Source organism: Vicia villosa, linkage group LG2 (genome assembly GCF_029867415.1).
Source record: "Vicia villosa cultivar HV-30 ecotype Madison, WI linkage group LG2, Vvil1.0, whole genome shotgun sequence".
Lineage (NCBI taxonomy): Eukaryota > Viridiplantae > Streptophyta > Magnoliopsida > Fabales > Fabaceae > Vicia > Vicia villosa.
Window position 1 is genome coordinate 84,540,527 of NC_081181.1, and position 18,197 is coordinate 84,558,723.

The 18,197-nt window shown below is 38.3% G+C and overlaps 1 protein-coding gene across 1 annotated transcript; it reads left to right on the plus strand.

The window, feature by feature from the left end:
• The first annotated feature begins 2,796 nt into the window (after positions 1-2,796).
• Positions 2,797-3,846, plus strand: LOC131649501 (uncharacterized). Its single transcript, XM_058919263.1, has one exon. It carries the CDS (start codon positions 2,797-2,799, stop codon positions 3,844-3,846), a length of 1,050 nt encoding a protein of 349 aa, XP_058775246.1.
• Positions 3,847-18,197: the final 14,351 nt, after the last annotated feature.

The following is an 18,197-nucleotide window of genomic DNA, read 5'->3' on the forward strand; positions in this document are numbered from 1 at the left end:
CTCTACTGATATGTTATGGGTCATGTAGCATCAATTAGTAGAGTCATTTGCACAAATTTGCAAAGTTCCAAAATTGAACATGACCTATAATTTTACTCCATGAGCCCAACTTTGAACAATCATAACTCCTAGCTCAAAATGAATTTGGAGAAGGTTGAGCATAATTTGGAAAGCGCTTAACATATACTTCAATTCATTAGTTTGGAGTTTCTTCAAAATCATTTGGGAAAATTGTGTAAAATGGGCCCAAAGTTTGAAGAAATCTAGGTTAAAAACACTTAGAATTTTTTTTAAGTTTTTATGACCTATAACTTCCAAAGCTCATATCTCTTAAATGATTGATCTCTTGAAAAAAGTTCCAATGTGAGAAGTTGTTTTATTTTGTGAGATCTACAACTTTCATGTTGGAAGTTTTTTGAGTTGTGTAGGTGAAATTTTGAGATCCATGAACTAGGTCAAAATGCACTAGTTTGACTTTTTGTTGACTTTTTGATCTTTGATGGATTTTCTTGATTTTCTTTGGTCAAATGACTTCAATAATCACATATTGATGATATTGATCCGTAAAAGTCATGGTTTGACCCAAAACCCTAGAAGTCAAAGGTGATCTTGTACAGTTGACTTTTTCCAAATGAAGTGAAATCTTGGACTTTTGTGATGAATCAAGCTCTCCTCCTCAGATGAATGGTATGAATGTATTATATTGAGGTAATAGAAGTATTTGAGCCATGTTTGGAGTTGTTGATCCATGTCCTGATTAAAAGTCAACTGTCTAGGTGAATTAGGTCTAAAACCCTAATTGTAGACTAGATGAATATGATGACTGTAGATCTTGAATTGAGGTACAATGTCCAGTGGATATTGTCTTAGGGATCATTTGAAATTAATTGAACCCTTTTTGTGAGGTCCTGGATCTTTTTAGGGTTTCCCAAATGTGGTCCCTGATTTCAGTCCTTGATGGGCTCAAAACCCTAGTCTGGTGTCCTGAGCAAACCTGAGCCCTGATGACTGGTGTTTAATCAACATAGGTGGATAAATAAATCATTTGAGTCCCATGATTGTATTAGAGGTCATTTTCTTATTGATTGATCCTTTGCCTGAGCTTCTTTGTTCTTGCACACCCTCGATTGAGTACTAGACAAACAAATGAATGCTCTGGGTACTTGTCTTGAGTTGATGAAATGTCTTGAGATGTGACATCTCAAGGGGGTCAAAATTAGGGTATGACACTCAGGATGTCATGAATTTATATTGTGACAATCTTAGTGCTATCAATATCTCCAAAAATCCAGTTCAGCATAGCAGAACCAAACATATTGATATCCGCCACCATTTTATCAGAGAGCTTGTCGAAGACAAGGTAATTTGCCAAGAGCACATAAACACTGAACTTCAGCTAGCTGACATCTTCATAAAAGCTCTTGATGCTACACAGTTTGAGAACTTGCGAAGCAAGTTGGGACTCTGCATCCTTGAAGAACCATAGAGTCAACAAAAAAAATACAGGTGGAGAAGACACTTCTGTTGGTGATGTATGATGTTTGTTTGTATTAGCTTGTGTTTTTGTGTTTTGGTTATCCGCTGCAAGTTTTTCTCATTGTATGGTGTGACAGGATGTTTTAGCCAAAAATTTGCCAAAGGGGGAGATTGAAGGTGTTTGCATGTTGGCTGCATTATTGGTAAAACATACCTCGTTGTTTGTGTATATGCAGGTTGCATATATGTGTGGAGCTAATACAGGTTTTGTAGTGAATGTCATGATCGATGTCATGACATCCATGTGTGACAGCAGGAGCTATTAGTGTTTATTAATTGTGTTTCCTGATTTATCACTTTTATCTATTTAGGAAAATTTTTATTGAGTGCTGCAAAATTCGTTCAGAAGATCCTACTGACAGCACATTGTTTAACAGGCAGATGGCGTGTGAATTAAGTTAACTTTGTTAACCCTAATGTGTTTCTTAAAAAGCCCAAGGCCCAAGACTGCATATAAAAAGAACTGCAATCCTAATTTGGGACGCAGACAGAAGATTGTGTATTATGAAGAACTACTGTTCTGTAACTGTCTCGTGTGATCCACGCTATTATCTTTGATGATTGCGTTGGAATTAGTTTGTGTTTTTGTTGTGTCACTCTAAGCTTTTAAGCACGAGTGTGTGTCTCTTGATTGAAACTTTTAAGCAGATCAAGGTGTGTTTTTGAAGTGTGTCTTCTATCTGTAATTGTCTATTGTTTATGTGTAATCACTGCTGTGATTGAGGGGGAGTGGAATGGAGATATTCCATATTTAGGGAGAACCTAGGTAGAAGGGTCATTGGGTAGTGAATAAGTGAGAAGTTGTAAACGGGGGAGTTTAGCTTTAAATTGATACTACTGATATGGACTTCATCCCTGGCTTGGTAGCCCCCAGAGTAGGTTGTTTGAACTGAACTGGGTAAACGATTTTGTGTGTTGTTTACTGTTTTATGCTGTTTTGTTATTACTGTCTTTGATCTCTTTTATTTTAAATTTTTGTTGAATAATTATTAATGTGTTTATTTTTTATATAATCATAATTGTTATGTATTTGTTATATTTTTAGTAATTATTAATATGAAATTTATCAAAAAATAATTAAATTTTTTATGAATTTTATTTTGTAATTTCTAATTGGAAATAGAATAGAAATATCAACAGTATAATTATCATTATTATTATTCATAATTTTTAAATCATATCAATTTTATGATATCTGAATTAATCATTATCCTAAATTTTAAACTCTCTCTTCTCTCTAGCTTTTAGTAAGCTCCAAGTATGTCGTGGATGAGGAAACAGAACAACGTCAGGGAAGGATGGACGACGGTGGAAAGGAATTCTTTTAGAAGGGAAGGAGTAGGAAAATGGGATGTTGCGAGAGGAGAAGGAAGGAAGACGGAGGGAGCAGCGGCATCATCGTTTTTCTTCACTGAGTTTGGAAGTAGATGGAAGACTAGGGATCTGATGTTTGAGTTCAAGGATATGAGGGACATCGATGAAGTTGTTATCCCATCGAAAAGGGATAAGTTTGGAAGGAGGTACGGGTTTGTACGTTTCTTCAACGTTGAGGATGAGAAGCTGCTAGGTATCAAACTGGATAGTTTGATTCTTGAAGGGCGAAAACTGCATGCGAACCCTCCAAGATTTCAGCGTAAAGAGAAGGAGACGGCAAAGACATTTTGGAAGAAAGGTAGGGGAGGGAATGAGGTCGTTAGGGAGAGGAAGGGAGGTGTGGTGCAAGATCATAGCTCTAAGGCTTGGGTGGATAAGAGATCCTTTGCGGATGTCGTTCACAACCGTTTTGAGAGGGATGTTAGTGGTGCTGTGGCAACGGGGATTAAGGCAGTCTTCTTCGCGGCTGCTAAGGATGAAACAAATCGTTATAGTAAGGCGTTTGTCGGTGTTATCAAAGAAGCGGAAGTTGCTTTGAAGATCAAACAGATTTTCTATGAAGAAGGTCTCTTTTCCATTAGGATCACTTTGTTAGGACCTAACCTCTGTTTGCTCGAAGATCTGGTGTGTGGTGAGGTGGAAGCTCTTATTGAGGAGCGAAGAGGGTGGTGGGAGAACTGGTTCTTTTCTATCAGACCTTGGGCCCCAAAAGATGTAGATGCAGAGAGAATAACATGTTTGAGAATATCTGGCATTCCTTGCAATGTTTGGGTTGAACGCTTCTTTAAGGTGGTAGCGGAATCAGTTGGAACCTTCATCAAATGTGAAGAGACGACGAAGGCACGCATAAGAATGGATGAGGCGAGAGTTTATTTCAAAACAGGGAGGAGGGAGTTGATCAATGAATCAATTAAGGCTGTCATTGACGGTGTCTAATTCCTTTTAAGTTTAAGAGAAGATTATTCTTCGCTTAAGGACATGACGACGGTGCGAAGGAGAATGGATGAAGCTGGATCGGAATCTAACGATTCACCGGAGAGTGAATTCTTCGAGGAGGAGTGTATGGGAGATACGAAGGATAATATAGAGGAAGAAAGCTCTAAAAAGTTTTCTGAGAATTTGAGTAAGACGGCTTAAGTAGGGCATAGGCAAGAGGAGTGTTCTCAGTCTGCAAGTTCAACAGTTCTAAGGAAACTTTCCCCTTTTAAGGAATCACTCGAGCATAAAGGCAAAAAGGAGACTTTTGACTTATCTCTCCTGGCAAAAGAGGCGGGTATTATGGATGATGAGGCAGCGGCATTTAATGTTTCACCTATTATCATGGAGAAATTAAATATAGGGGACGTAGGAGTTTCAGGTGAGGATGAGTGGGTAGCTAACAACATTTATGAAGGTGGGACCAACGATAATGACGTGGGGTTAGATCTTAACGTGGAGGGTATTAAGCAGTGTGGGGCCACAGAATGGTGTTTGTTGTCTAATTCTCCTTTGATTGGTGGGCCTTCTCTGAATGAAACAATTCCTTTCTCCACTAGTGGGCCGAGGCAGGGTGAAAAGGGGTGTGTAGGCCCATGTTCCTTTGATCTGGAATATAGAAGAATCAGAAAGAAAAAGTCAAAATCAATAGTAAAAAAAAGAAAAACGAAGCCGGTGAAGGACTTGGGGGAAAAATGTAGAAATCTCACCTTCGTTCTACGCCTGCATAGCTCTCAGGTTTGTAGATAAGCCAAAGACTGCTAGAGAAATCACATAGGCTGATCCGTCCAAGGGTGATTCCATATCTACCGGTGATTCCTTTTCGCGTTCCTCTTTAGCTGACTCGGATATCTTGCGTTGTAATTATAGAATGTGTCATAATTCTTGTTCCGAGGTGGGCAAGAAGTTATGGAATTCCATTACAAAGTTAGGTGTCAATGGTGTGGTAGAAGATAGTATGAGTATTAATAAGTTGTTGGAAGCTTTGGAAAGGAAAGATAAGGATGTAATTGAGGGTAAGAAGACGGTAGAAGTTTCGTTATCATGAATTTGACTTCGCTAAATTTAAGAGGAGGGGGTTCTCTTTCAAAGAGGAAGAGAGTGAGTTTTTTGATTAAGTCTTTCAATATTGATGTTTGCTTTTTACAAGAGACCAAGTTAGTTTGTTTTGATGTGTTGTTAGCTAAGTCCTTTTGGGGCAGTAGTGATGTTGAATGGACGGCGTGTAACTCCAACGGTGCTTCTGGAGGTATGGTGATTTTATGGAAGAAGGATCTTTTGTCCCTTAACTTTAGTTTTAGAGGAAAGGGATTTGTTGGTATTAATATATATTGGAAAGGAAAGTGTTATAATCTTGTGAATGTGTATGCCCCGTGTTGTGCCGTGGAGAGGAGATTAGTTTGGAGATCTTTAGGGGATAGGAAGCATGAAAGTGGTAATGAGGAATGGTGTATTGTGGGTGATTTCAATGAAATTTTGAGTTGGGAGGAAAGATTGGGAGAAGGTTCTTCTTTGAGTACTAGAGGTATGGAGGAGTTTCGGGACTTCATTGAAGATATGGGCTTAGTGGATATTCCTTGTGCTGGAAGAAAGTACACGTGGTTTAAAGACAACGGGAAGGCAATGAGTCGTCTTGATAGGTTCTTGATTTCGAGGAAGTTAACGGATGATTGGGGAGTGGTGGATCAAAGAATTGAAAAAAGAGATATTTCGGATCATGCTCTGATCCGGTTGAATGTAGGTGTGATATATTGGGGTCCCAAACCTTTTAAATTTAACAATGTGTGGTTTAAGCATAAAGATTTCAAGACCTTTATTTCGGAAGAATGGGGAAAGCTTAATGTTAATGGTAGGGGGGATTTTATTTTGTATGAAAAGCTTAGACGATTGAAAGCTTGTCTTCGTGATTGGAATAAGGAGGTATTTGGTTGGATCGACTTGAAAGTCAAAGAGGAGGTGGAAAATCTAAACGTGTTGGATAGATTATTGGTGGATAACTTTGGTGGGAATGTTGATGAGTCGGTTACTAGTAGGAGGGAGGCTTCGATTGAGATCCGGAACAATTTACACTTGAATATGCTAAGGTTAAATTTTAGAGAACTTTGGATGCACGAGGGAGATAAAAATTCAAGATTTTATCATAATGCCATCAAGGATAGAAAAAGAAGAGGTTCTATCACCGTTTTGGAGGGAGAAAACGGAAGGATAGAGGGTGTGGAGAACATAAAGAATGAGATCTTTAGTTACTTCCAATCCTTTTTTAAAGAAGAAAATTTGGAAAATCCTATTCCGGAAGATGTATCCCTTAAGTGTTTGAGTTGAGATGAAGCTGATTGGCTTGAGAGACCTTTTTCGGAGGAGGAGATAAAGGATGCCGTTTGGGCGTGTGATGGGAACAAAAGCCCCGGGCCGGATGGTTACTCTTTAGAGTTTTTCAAAGGCAATTGGGAGGTGGTTAAAGGAGACATTGGCAAACTTGTTTCGGATTTTTATGAAAGGGCAAGGCTTACTAAAGCTTGTACCTCGTCCTTCATCACTCTTGTTCCAAAGATGAAAAATTCTCAATCTTTGGCCGACTTTAGACCTATTTGTCTCGTTGGTAGTTTGTACAAAATTTTAGCTAAACTTTTGGCGGCTAGATTGAAGTGTGTGATTGGAAAGCTTATCTGTAATAATCAATCGGCTTTTGTCCCGGGTAGAAGTATTTCGGATGTAGTTCTAGTGGTGAATGAGGTGTTGGACTTTGCCAAAAGAGAGAAGAGAAGTTGTGTGATGCTAAAGGTCGAATTTGAAAAGGCTTATGATCGTGTTAGTTGGAATTTCGTGAGATTTGTTCTTGTGCGGATGGGTTTTGGCGCGAGATGGATGAGATGGATGGAAGGATGTATTTTCTCCAATAATATGTCCGTTCTTATTAATGGGAGTACAACAAAGGACTTTAAGGTAGAGAAAGGTTTTCGTCAAGGAGATCCCTTGTCGCCTTTTTTGTTTGTTTTGGTGATGGAGGTGCTATCGGCCCTAATGAGGAAGGCGAAAGAAGTAGGAGAATTTCGGAGGTTCAAGGTGGATGTGGATTAGGAGGTTGATTTGCTTCAATTTGCGGATGATACAATTATTATTTCCGCGGGAGACACGACTAACCTATGGAGTATGAAAACAATCCTTAGAGGCTTTGAGTTAATGTCGGGCTTGAGAATCAACTTCAATAAAAGTAATATTTATGGGATTAATGTTGGTGATTGGTTCCTTGAAGCGGCTTCGACCTTTCTTGTGTGCAAGGTGGGAAGCTTACCGTTTAAGTTTTTAGGTGTTAAAGTGGGTGGTAATCCGAGAAAAATCTCAATGTGGAAAGATTTGATTTCTTTTTTGAAGAAGAGGTTAATTGTTTGGAGAGGTACGAATCTTAGCATAGCGGGGCGGGTGGTTTTGATCAATGCGGTTCTCAACGCCATTCCGATATACTCTTTATCCTTCTATAAATCTCCGTCAAAGGGGCTTAATGAAATTCGATCTATTCAAAGCAATTTCTTGTGGAGTGGTGGAGACCTCGTTAAATCGATTCATTGGGTGTGTTGGGATACCGTTTGTAAACCTAGAGAGGAAGGTGGTTTAGGTGTGAAAATTGTGGAAATCATGAACGCGGCGCTTATTAGCAAGTGGAAGTGGAGGATTTTAAACGAAAAAGAGGCGGTTTGGTGTGATGTCTTAAAAGCTAGATATGGTAATGTGAAACTAAAAGTGTTGATTGGAGATATCGGTGGTGGGTAAGCATGATTCGATATGGTGGAGAGATGTTTTGATCTCGGATAACTATGAAAGAATGTGCGATAAGCATTTTGCGGGAGCGGTGGATTGTAACATGTGGAATGGAAAGGAGACTCCGTTTTGGTATGCGTGTTGGTTGAGTGAGCAGCCTATCATGGAGGCTTATCCAGAGCTGTTTGTTTTGGCGGACAATCACCATTTATCTGTTGCAGAAGTTGGTTTTAAGGGCAGTGATGGCTGGAACTGGAACGTCACAGAATTGCTGGCTGTGAGTTCTGTGCAGGTTGTGGACAGCAGATGTATTGTGGCTCTGGCGCAGGAGCTTACTGCCAGGCTGCAGCAGTGCTGTTTCCGCGAGAAGGATAATGATTCCTTTGCTTGGCGTGATGCTCCGACGGGTGTGTTCTCGGTTAAGTCGTGTTATGAACACTTCAAAACTAATCTTTCGGGTCCTCCTCTTAATGCAGGTTTGGTTAAAGAAGTGACTTTCTTGTGGAATGTCAAAGCTCCCGCAAAAATTCTGTTTTTTGGTTGGCGTTTTACTCATAATAGAATTGCAACAAAAGATCAATTATTTAAGAGAGGAGTCTTGGTGGATATTAATGATTTATTGTGTGTTATGTGCATGAAGAGAGAGGAGTCCTTATAGCATTTATTTGGAGATTGCGAGATAACTTCGCAGATTTGGAGGAGGGTGTTTGGTTGGATTGGTCACGGTTCGGAGTTATCTTTTGATGATTTTGTTGGCTTCTTCGCCTCTTGCGATAAAGTGAAGAGTTTAACCAATAGGACTAATACGGCGGTGATTTGGTTGGCAACGGTGTGGTGTTTATGGTTGAAGCGTAACGCTTGTATTTTTAGAAAAGAGTTGTTTAGCTTTTCTGATTGTATGTCGGAGATTATCTTCTCCTATTGGAATTAGCTTTTATCTTTCTATAAGCTAGGAGAACTTTGTAATTTTCATACTTGGAATATCCTCCTGCTCCTTTGTTTCGAGCTGTAGGAGCTTTCCGCTTGTCTTGGGCATAGAATCCCTTATTCTCCCTTGTTTAATCTCATTGCTTATTCAAAAAAAAAATTATCCTAAATTTTTTGGGATATGCATATCCGAAAAAATCTCTGACCATTTTTTGGGTTTTTTTCGGATATGTACATCCGAATTAACCAAAATTCTATTTTTTTGAAAATTTCTTTGTAGACCCCCTGCTGAAAACCCAAAAATACTCCTGCTTCGGAGATGCATCTCCAAAGTATTTTTTTCTTCAGATTTTCCCAGAATTCCGAGATGCATCTCCGAAAACACCCATTTTGTGGTGTTTTCGGAGATGCATCTCCGAAAGCACTGAAAATTCTAAATAAACGTTGGATTTTAACTGCCAGGTATTTTTTTGGAGATTCATCTTCGAAAAAATCTGTTCATATACAATTTTCCCTCCTTCACTATTTCATCATTTTCATCACAAACCCTCTCCAAAACCTCCATCATTCTCAATCAATTTTTCGTCTCAAAATCAAGTTTCAAACAGTTGATCATACTAAAGGGACCATAGAAAGCTACAATTTAAAGTAAACATCATTCATTTTATCTCCTATTCCACTACATTGTTGCTGATTCAGGAGACTCAAAACTGTGTCAGTTCGGAAGTACATTTCCGAAATAAATCACCTAAAAAATTTAGGAGATGTACTTCCGAAATAAGGTCTGGCAGAAATAAAATAACAGTTTTAACAACTTTAGTATATTTTTGCATATGTTAGGTATGGTGCATCCGGACAACATTGTCGCCGATGACTTAGAAGTTCCGGAAGAGGTCAACGTTGATAAAGAGCCGGTTAACGATGTTAAAACCATGATCGTTGCGGTGGATGTTCAACAACAATTTACAAATGATATGAGCTTCGCTTGTCGTGAACAATTGCTTGATTGGGTTCGAAGTGAAGCTATTAGACTTGGATTTGGCATTGTTATATTAAGGTCTGACAATGGAAGTAGTAGACAGAAAGCTTTTGTCGTGTTGAATTACGAGAGGGGTGGGAAGTATGTACCAACAAACCGGGTGTTAAAACACGAAGACACTGGATTGAGAAAGTGTGGGTGTCCATTTAAGTTGCGTGTGACTCGTAGGATTGATGATTTGTGGCGTTTTAGTGTCATTTGTGGAGTTCATAATCATGCCATGGAAACCAAGCTACAGGAGCATCCAATTGCGTGTCGGTTGTCCCGCGAAGAGAAGAATGTTATTTCGGACTTATCGACAATCAAAGTGACGCCGAGAAACATACTTGCCGATTTGAAGCGAAAAAAACTGGATAGTTTTTCAAATATCAAGCAAGTATACAATGAACGACACAATCTTAAAGTCTTAAAAATGGGCACGACGTCGGAATTGCAACAACCCTTGAAACTTTTGGGCGATAACCAATACGTTTCAAACTTCTGAACGTGTGAGGACAAAGTTACGATGTGTGACATATTTTGGACTCATCTGGAAAGTATCAAGTTGTTCAACGCATTTCCAACCGTTCTTGTAATGGATTCGACGTACAAGACCAACAAGTATAGGCTTCCGCTTCTAGAAATTGCTGGTGTGACCTCGACGGACAAGACATTTTCCGTTGGATTTGCTTTTTTGGAATGTGAGAAAGAAGATAACTTTACATGGGCTTGGGGAATATGTAAGTCTTTGTTGGTCGATCAAAAGTATATGCCAAGTGTCATTGTTACCGACTGTGATAATGCTTTGATGAATGTGGTTGATACCGTCTTCCCGACATCGACTGTATTACTTTGCCGGTATCACATAACGTACAATGTGAGAAGTAAGATCAAACCCGCGGTTGGCACGAAAGAGATAAAGGATGACAACGGTAAAATTATCAAAGCCGGTGATGTGGTAGATAAGATTATGGCCGCATGGAGGGAGATTTTAGATGCACGTTATGAAGAATTGTATACCGAGAAAGTGGTACAATTTAGGTCTTTGTGTGTTACTTTTAAGACTTTTTGTCATTACGTCGAAAGTATTATCCTTGACAAAGTAAAATAAAAAGTTGTTTGTGCTTGGACGGATCGAGTAAGATATCTTGGTTGCACTACAACTAATCGAGTTGAATCCGCACATGCGGCGTTGAAGAAATTGTTGGGTGATAGCAAAGGAGATTTGTGTCGGGGATGGGACACCTTGAACCAAATGCTCCAAAATCAACATAATGAAATTCAAACATCGTTTGGTAGGAGCAAGACGGTTATGGAACACCGGTTTAAGGGCCAAAATCTATTCTCGCAATTGATTTACAACATATACCGTTCGGGATTGAATTTTATTTTTCATGAGGCGAAGCGGGCGGAGACAACGAGTCTGGATAGTTCAAAATGTGGGTGAAAAATTAGAAAAACCTACGGGCTTCCATGTGCTTGTATACTTTCTAAAAAGATGAAGTTGAATTCACCGATACGCATGGATGAAGTAATTGACCATTGGAAAAAGCTCCGTTTTGATGATTTTGAGCCGCCGAAAGAGGGTGAATCCAAAATTACCATCTCCGATGAGTTGTAAGAGATAATGGATAAGTTTGCTAAAGCGGATGACACCATGAAATTGCACATAAAAGAACAATTGCGAAAAATTGCATTTCCGGAGACCACTGATTTGAAACCTCCATCTCAACCGGTTAAAACCAAAGGTGTGCCTAAAAAGCTGAAAAGTACCCAAGATGACACATCAACCAAACGAGATCCTTCTTACTTTGAACATGTTGATGCATTGAGGCGGAGACTTGGCCGGATCTGTTAGAACATGAAATGTTCTGATCAATATTTCTAGTTTTAATGATAACATTATATATGAATTTTGTATAAGACAATGTGGTACTCTAATTATTCACGTTTTCCATTTCAGGAAAAGTCTAAAAGAGTAGGCACAAAATCAGCATTCAGAAGCTCTGACCCAGAAGATTTGGATGGCTTCATCTGAACATGGTCTGGCAGACATCAGAAGATGGTCTTGAAGAAATCAGAACATGATTTGGAAATCATCAGAAGATGGCAGTCATAAGCAAGGCTCTGAAGATCTGATGATATCACGCTACAAAGCACTTCCAAAGTCTGATGACTGAAGTTGCATCTGCACCAAAGCTGAAGACTCTAATATTCAAACGTTATTCTAATAGTCTGAGTCTAGAAGCAAGTACAAGATGAAAAGGCTACAACGTCAAATCTGTCTGACTGACAAAAGGAACGTTAGAAGCTACAAAAGGCAAAGTCAGCAAAATCAGTTGAAGCATGGCTCGAGGTAGTGGACAAAAGAGTGAAACATTAAATGCAGCAGTGTACTATTCACGCAAAGCATTAAATGCTACTCAACGGTCACTTTTTCTCGCTGCCTATATAAAGAAGTTATGATGCTGAAGCAGCTAACAACACGCTCATTCTAAGTACCATTACACTGCCAAAATGTTGTCACACACGAACGGCAAGAAACTTCATCTTCAAGCTCACAACTTTGTAATATCTTAGTGAGTGTTTAGAACTTAAACTTGAGAGAAAAATCACTTGGTGATTATAGCTTATTAAGAAGCACATTAAACTCTTGTAATATTTATTTACATCTTTGTAAAAGGAATTTCCTAGAGAGATCAAGTTGTGATTTGTATACTCTAGAAGACTTAGAAGTTGTCTAAGTGGAGAACCATTGTAATCAAGATTGATTAGTGGATTAAATCCTCAGTTGAGATAAATCACTCTGTCAGGGGTGGACTGGAGTAGTTTGGTTAACAACGAACCAGGATAAAAATAACTATGTGATTATTTTTTTATCTACCATTTTTAGAAACAACCCTTATTCAATCCCCCCCATTTCTACGTGTTTTTCACTTCTTTAATTGGCATCAGAGCGCCGGTTCTAGGTGCAAGCACTTAACAGTGCTAGATAAAATATTCAGGAAGAAAAACACACGCAAATGACAGCTGCAGTACCACCTCCAAATGAACAGAACAACAACAATGGTAGTAACAATTTCAATGGATTCAATGGACCACCAGTCTTTGATGGTGAGAACTTTGAGTATTGGAAATATAGACTTGAAAGTTACTTTCTTTGCCAAGATGGTGACTTATGGGATCTAGTATTGGATGGTTACACACATCCATTTTCTGCTCAAGGAGTCAAGCTCACCAGACAAGCTATGAGTGATGAACAAAAGAAAGAGTTCAAGAACCATCACAAATCAAGAACTATTCTGCTAAATGCTATCTCTCATGCTGAGTATGAGAAGATACAAACAGAGAAACAACTCATGATATATTTGAATCTCTAAAGATGACTCATGAGGGAAATGCTTAAGTAAAGGAGACAAAGGCTCTGGCTCTCATCCAGAAGTATGAAGCATTCAAGATGGAGGATGATGAGAACATTGAAGCAATGTTTTCAAGATTCCAGACTCTGATTGCTGGATTGAGTGTGCTAGATAAAGGCTACACTAAAGCTGATCTTGTAAAGAAAATTATCAGAAGCTTACCCAAAAGATGGGGACCCATGGTGACTGCCTTCAAGATTGCCAAGAATCTGAATGAGGTGTCTCTTGAAGAGCTGATATAAGCTTTGAGGGAAAAATCCCATATAAACTTGAACCTGTAGATGAAATGGTCATTACATACAAACCTCTGTATGAACAGTTCAAGTACGGTCATTCTCATGATATCAAACACACATCACATTCTAAAAGTTTCCATATCACACACACAAAGAAATATGCTGATGCACATTCTGGAAAATCTTATGTAAAATCTCAATTCAATCAGAACGTGAGAAGGACTAACCCCAAAGGACCCAAAAGAATGTGGGTACCTAAGGATAAGATAATTCCTGTTGCAGATCTCCTTCACAACGCAAAAGACAAACATGGCATGGTACCTGGACTCTGGGTGCTCACGTCACATAACGGGAAGAAGGTCTATGTTCCAAAGTCTGGAACTTAAATCTGCTAGAGAAGTGAAGTTTGGAGGGAACCAGAAGGGAAAAATCATAGGCTTAGGAACAATTTGTATTGGTAATCCTCCCTCTATAACTAATGTTCTTTTAGTAGATGGATTAGCTCATAACTTATTGTTCATAAGTCAATTAAGTGACAATGGTTATAACATAATCATAATCAAAAGTCTTGTAGAGCTATTAGTCAGATGGATGGCTCAATCCTATTTACAAGCAAGAGAAAGAACAACATTTATAAGATTGATCTTTCAGATCTTAAGAACCAACAGGTTACTTGCCTTCTGTCTGTTAACGAAGAGCAGTGGGTCTGGCACAGAAGATTGGGTCATGCTAGTTTGAGAAAGATCTCTCAGATTAACAAAATCAATCTGGTCAGAGGACTCCCTAATCTAAAATATAAATCAGATGCTCTTTGTGAAGCATGTCAAAAAGGGAAGTTTTCAAAACCTGCATTTAAATCTAAAATTGTTGTCTCTTCCTCTAGGCCTTTAGAACTTATACACATTGATCTTTTTGGCCCAGTCAAAACAGCATCAATCAGAGGCAAGAAATATGGATTGTTCATTGTAGATGACTACAGCATATCGACTTGGGTAATGTTCTTAAGACACAAGGATGAGTCACATTCTGTGTTCTTTGACTTCTGTAATCAGATTCAATCTGAAAAGGAATGTAAAATCATAAAAGTCAGAAGTGATCATGGTGGTGAATTTGAGAACAGATTCTTTAAAATTTATTTCAAAGAAAATGGTATTGCCCATGATCTCCCTTGTCCTAGAACTCCACAACAAAATGGAGTTGTAGAACGAAAGAATAGGACTCTCCAAGAAATGGCCAGAACCATGATCAATGAGAATAATATGGCTAAGCATTACTGGGCAGAAGCAATTAACACAACTTGTTATATTCAGATTATAATCTCCATTAGATCTATTCTAAATAAGAATCCTTATGAATTGTGGAAGAACTGAAAGCCCAACATTTCATATTTCCATCCATTTGGATGTGTTTGTTATATTTTGAATACTAAGGATTATCTGAACAAGTTTTATTCCAAAGCTGAGAAGTGTTTCCTTCTTGGATATTCTGAACGATCTAAGGGCTACAGAGTATAAAATAATGAAACTCTGATAGTTGAGGAATCAATCAATATCAGATTTGATGATAAGCTTGGCATTGAAAAGCCAAAGCAGTTTGAGAATTTTGCAGATATAGATATCTCTAACTCAGATCATGAAGAACCCAAGGGAAAGGATGATTCTGAAGATCAAGTTGCGGTGTCATTAGAGAATCTCAGAATTTCTAAAGAGCCAACACTCGGAAGATCCTCTAGAATCAACTCTGCCCATCTAGAAGATGTTATAATTGGAAAGAAAGATGATCCCATCAGAACAAGAGCATTCCTAAAGAACAATGCAGAATGTCAATTTGGTTTAGTGTCTTTGATTGAGCCAACTTCTGTTGATCAAGCTCTGGAAGATGGTGAATGGATAATTGCTATGCAAGAAGAGTTAAATCAGTTTACAAGGAATGATGTTTGGGATCTGGTTCCAAGACCTAAAGGAATCAATATCATTGGAACAAACTGGGTCTTCAGAAACAAGCTGAGTGAGAAAGGTGAAGTCATCAGAACCAAAGCCAGACTGGTTGCTCAGGGCTATAGTCAGCAAGAAGGTATTGACTATACTGAAAACTTTGCACTAGTGGCCAGGTTAGAATCTATTAGATTATTAATTTCTTTTGCCACTCAGAATAACATCACTCTGTATCAGATGGATGTTAAGAGTGTCTTATTAAATGGTTATATAGATGAAGAAGTTCATGTTCATCAACCTCCTGGTTTTGAAGACTCTAAGTCTCCAGAACATGTTTTTAAATTAAAGAAATCATTATACGGTTTGAAGCAAGCTCCCAGAGCTTAGTATGAAAGATTAAGTTCTTTCCTTCTGGTTAATGGTTTCACAAGAGGAAAAGTAGACACAACTCTCTTCTATAAAACCTATAAAAAGGATATGTTAATTTGTCAAATTTTTGTAGATGATATTATTTTTGGAACATCTAATGCTACATTTAGAAAGGAGTTTGCTAAGTCTATGCAGGCAGAATTTGAGATGAGCATGATGGGAGAACTCAAGTATTTCTTAGGCATTCAGATCAATCAAACTTCTGAAGGAACCTATGTTCATCAGACTAAGTATGTCAAAGAGCTTCTAAAGAAGTTCAAACTATCTGAAAGCAAAGAAGCAAAAACTCCAATGCATCCAACTTGTGTATTAGGTAAGGATGAGGTAAGCAAGAAAGTAGATCAGAAGATCTATAGAGGTATGATAGGATCTCTTCTCTATCTGACTGCTTCTAGACCTGATATTTTATTCAGTGTATGCTTGTGTGCTAGATTTCAATAAGATCCTAGAGAATCTCACTTATCTGCTGTTAAGAGAATTCTTAGGTATCTAAAAGGTACTACTACTGTTGGTTTAGTCTACAGAAGATCTGAGGAATACAACTTAGTAGGATATTGTGATGCTGATTACGCTGGAGATGGAGTTGAAAGGAAAAGTACTTCTGGAAGCTGTAAGTTTTTGGGAAGTAACCTGATCTCCTGGTACAGCAAGAAGCAAGCAACAATTGCACTCTCTACTACAGAACCAGAATATGTAGTTGCTGCTGGATGTAGTACACAGATGCTCTGGATGAAAAGTCAGCTAGAAAACTATCAGATATATGAGAGTAACATTCGTATATTCTGTGATAATATTTCTGCTATTTGTTTATCTAAGAATCCTATTTTACATTCTAAATCTAAACATATAGAGATTAAACATCACTTTATTAGGGACTATGTTCAGAAGGGTGTTCTTTCTTTAAACTTTGTTGATAGAGACCATCAATGGGCTGATATCTCTACAAAACCCTTTACTGAAGATAGGTTTAAGTTCATTCTGAAGAACATCAGTATGGATTTATGCCCAGAATGAAGGTGTTGAGATAATCTGATTATGGATTAGTTTGAAAATGTTAATTCATTTATTTTCTTATCAGATGTTCTTGTTATCTATGTTCATATGGATATTCTGAAACTGTTATTACTAACGTTTCATGTGTCTATGTATGATACAAAACTTCTGTTAAATCAAAACATCTGTCACCAGCTATTCTAGATGATGACCACGTGTTCATTCTGAAGGGACAAGCATGCGTGCAGTTGATGAGACGCCGCCCTAGGTAACTTTGCAAATCTTTTCAAATCCTCAGTTGAGGTAAATCACTCTGTTAGGGGTGGACTGGAGTAGTTTGGTTAACAACGAACCAGGATAAAAATAACTGTGTGATTATTTTTTTATCTACCATTTTTAGAAACAACCCTTATTCAATCCCCCCATTTCTAAGTGTTTTTCACTCCTTTAATTGGCATCAGAGCGCCGGTTCTAGGTGCAAGCACTTAACAATGCTAGATAAAAGATCCAGGAAGAAAAACACACGCAAATGACAGCTGTAGTACCACCTCCTAATGACCATAACAACAACAATGGTAGTAACAGTTTCAATGGATTCAATGGACCACCAGTCTTTGATGGTGAGAACTTTGAGTATTGGAAATATAGACTTGAAAGTTACTTTCTTTGCCAAGATGGTGACTTATGGGATCTAGTATTGGATGGTTACACACATCCATTTTCTGCTCAAGGAGTCAAGCTCACCAGACAAGCTATGAGTGATGAACAAAAGAAAGAGTTCAAGAACCATCACAAATCAAGAACTATTCTGCTAAATGCTATCTCTCATGCTGAGTATGAGAAGATACAAACAGAGAAACAACTCATGATATATTTGAATCTCTAAAGATGACTCATGAGGGAAATGCTTAAGTAAAGGAGACAAAGGCTCTGGCTCTCATCCAGAAGTATGAAGCATTCAAGATGGAGGATGATGAGAACATTGAAGCAATGTTTTCAAGATTCCAGACTCTGATTGCTGGATTGAGTGTGCTAGATAAAGGCTACACTAAAGCTGATCTTGTAAAGAAAATTATCAGAAGCTTACCCAAAAGTTGGGGACCCATGGTGACTGCCTTCAAGATTGCCAAGAATCTGAATGAGGTGTCTCTTGAAGAGCTGACAAGTGCCTTGAGAAGTCATGAGATTGAGCTGGATGCAAATGAACCTCAGAAGAAAGCTAAGTCTATTGCTTTGAAATCAAATAATAAAAAATGCACTAACGCTTTTCAGGCAGAAGAAGAAGGATATGACCAGTCAGAAGAAGAAGAAGAAGAAAAAGATGAATTGTCCCTTCTATCCAGAAGGGTGAATCAACTCTAGAAGAGCAAGCAGAGAAGATTCAAGAACTTCAAGAGACGTGAAAAGGGAGAATCTTCTAAGCACATAAGATCTAGCAAGAAGAAGGTAGTGTGTTATGAATGCAAAGAACCTGGACACTTAAAGAATGAATGTCCTAAGCTTCAGAGGGAAAATCCCAGAAACAAGTTTGAAAAGAAGAAATGCATGATGGCTACATGGGATGACTCTGATTCATCTGATCAAGAGTCAGACTCTGTAG

What these genes read in the sequence shown, in the direction of transcription:
- LOC131649501 (XM_058919263.1), top strand. Translation starts at nt 2,797, where the DNA reads ATGTCGTGGATGAGGAAACAGAACAACGTCAGGGAAGGATGGACGACG.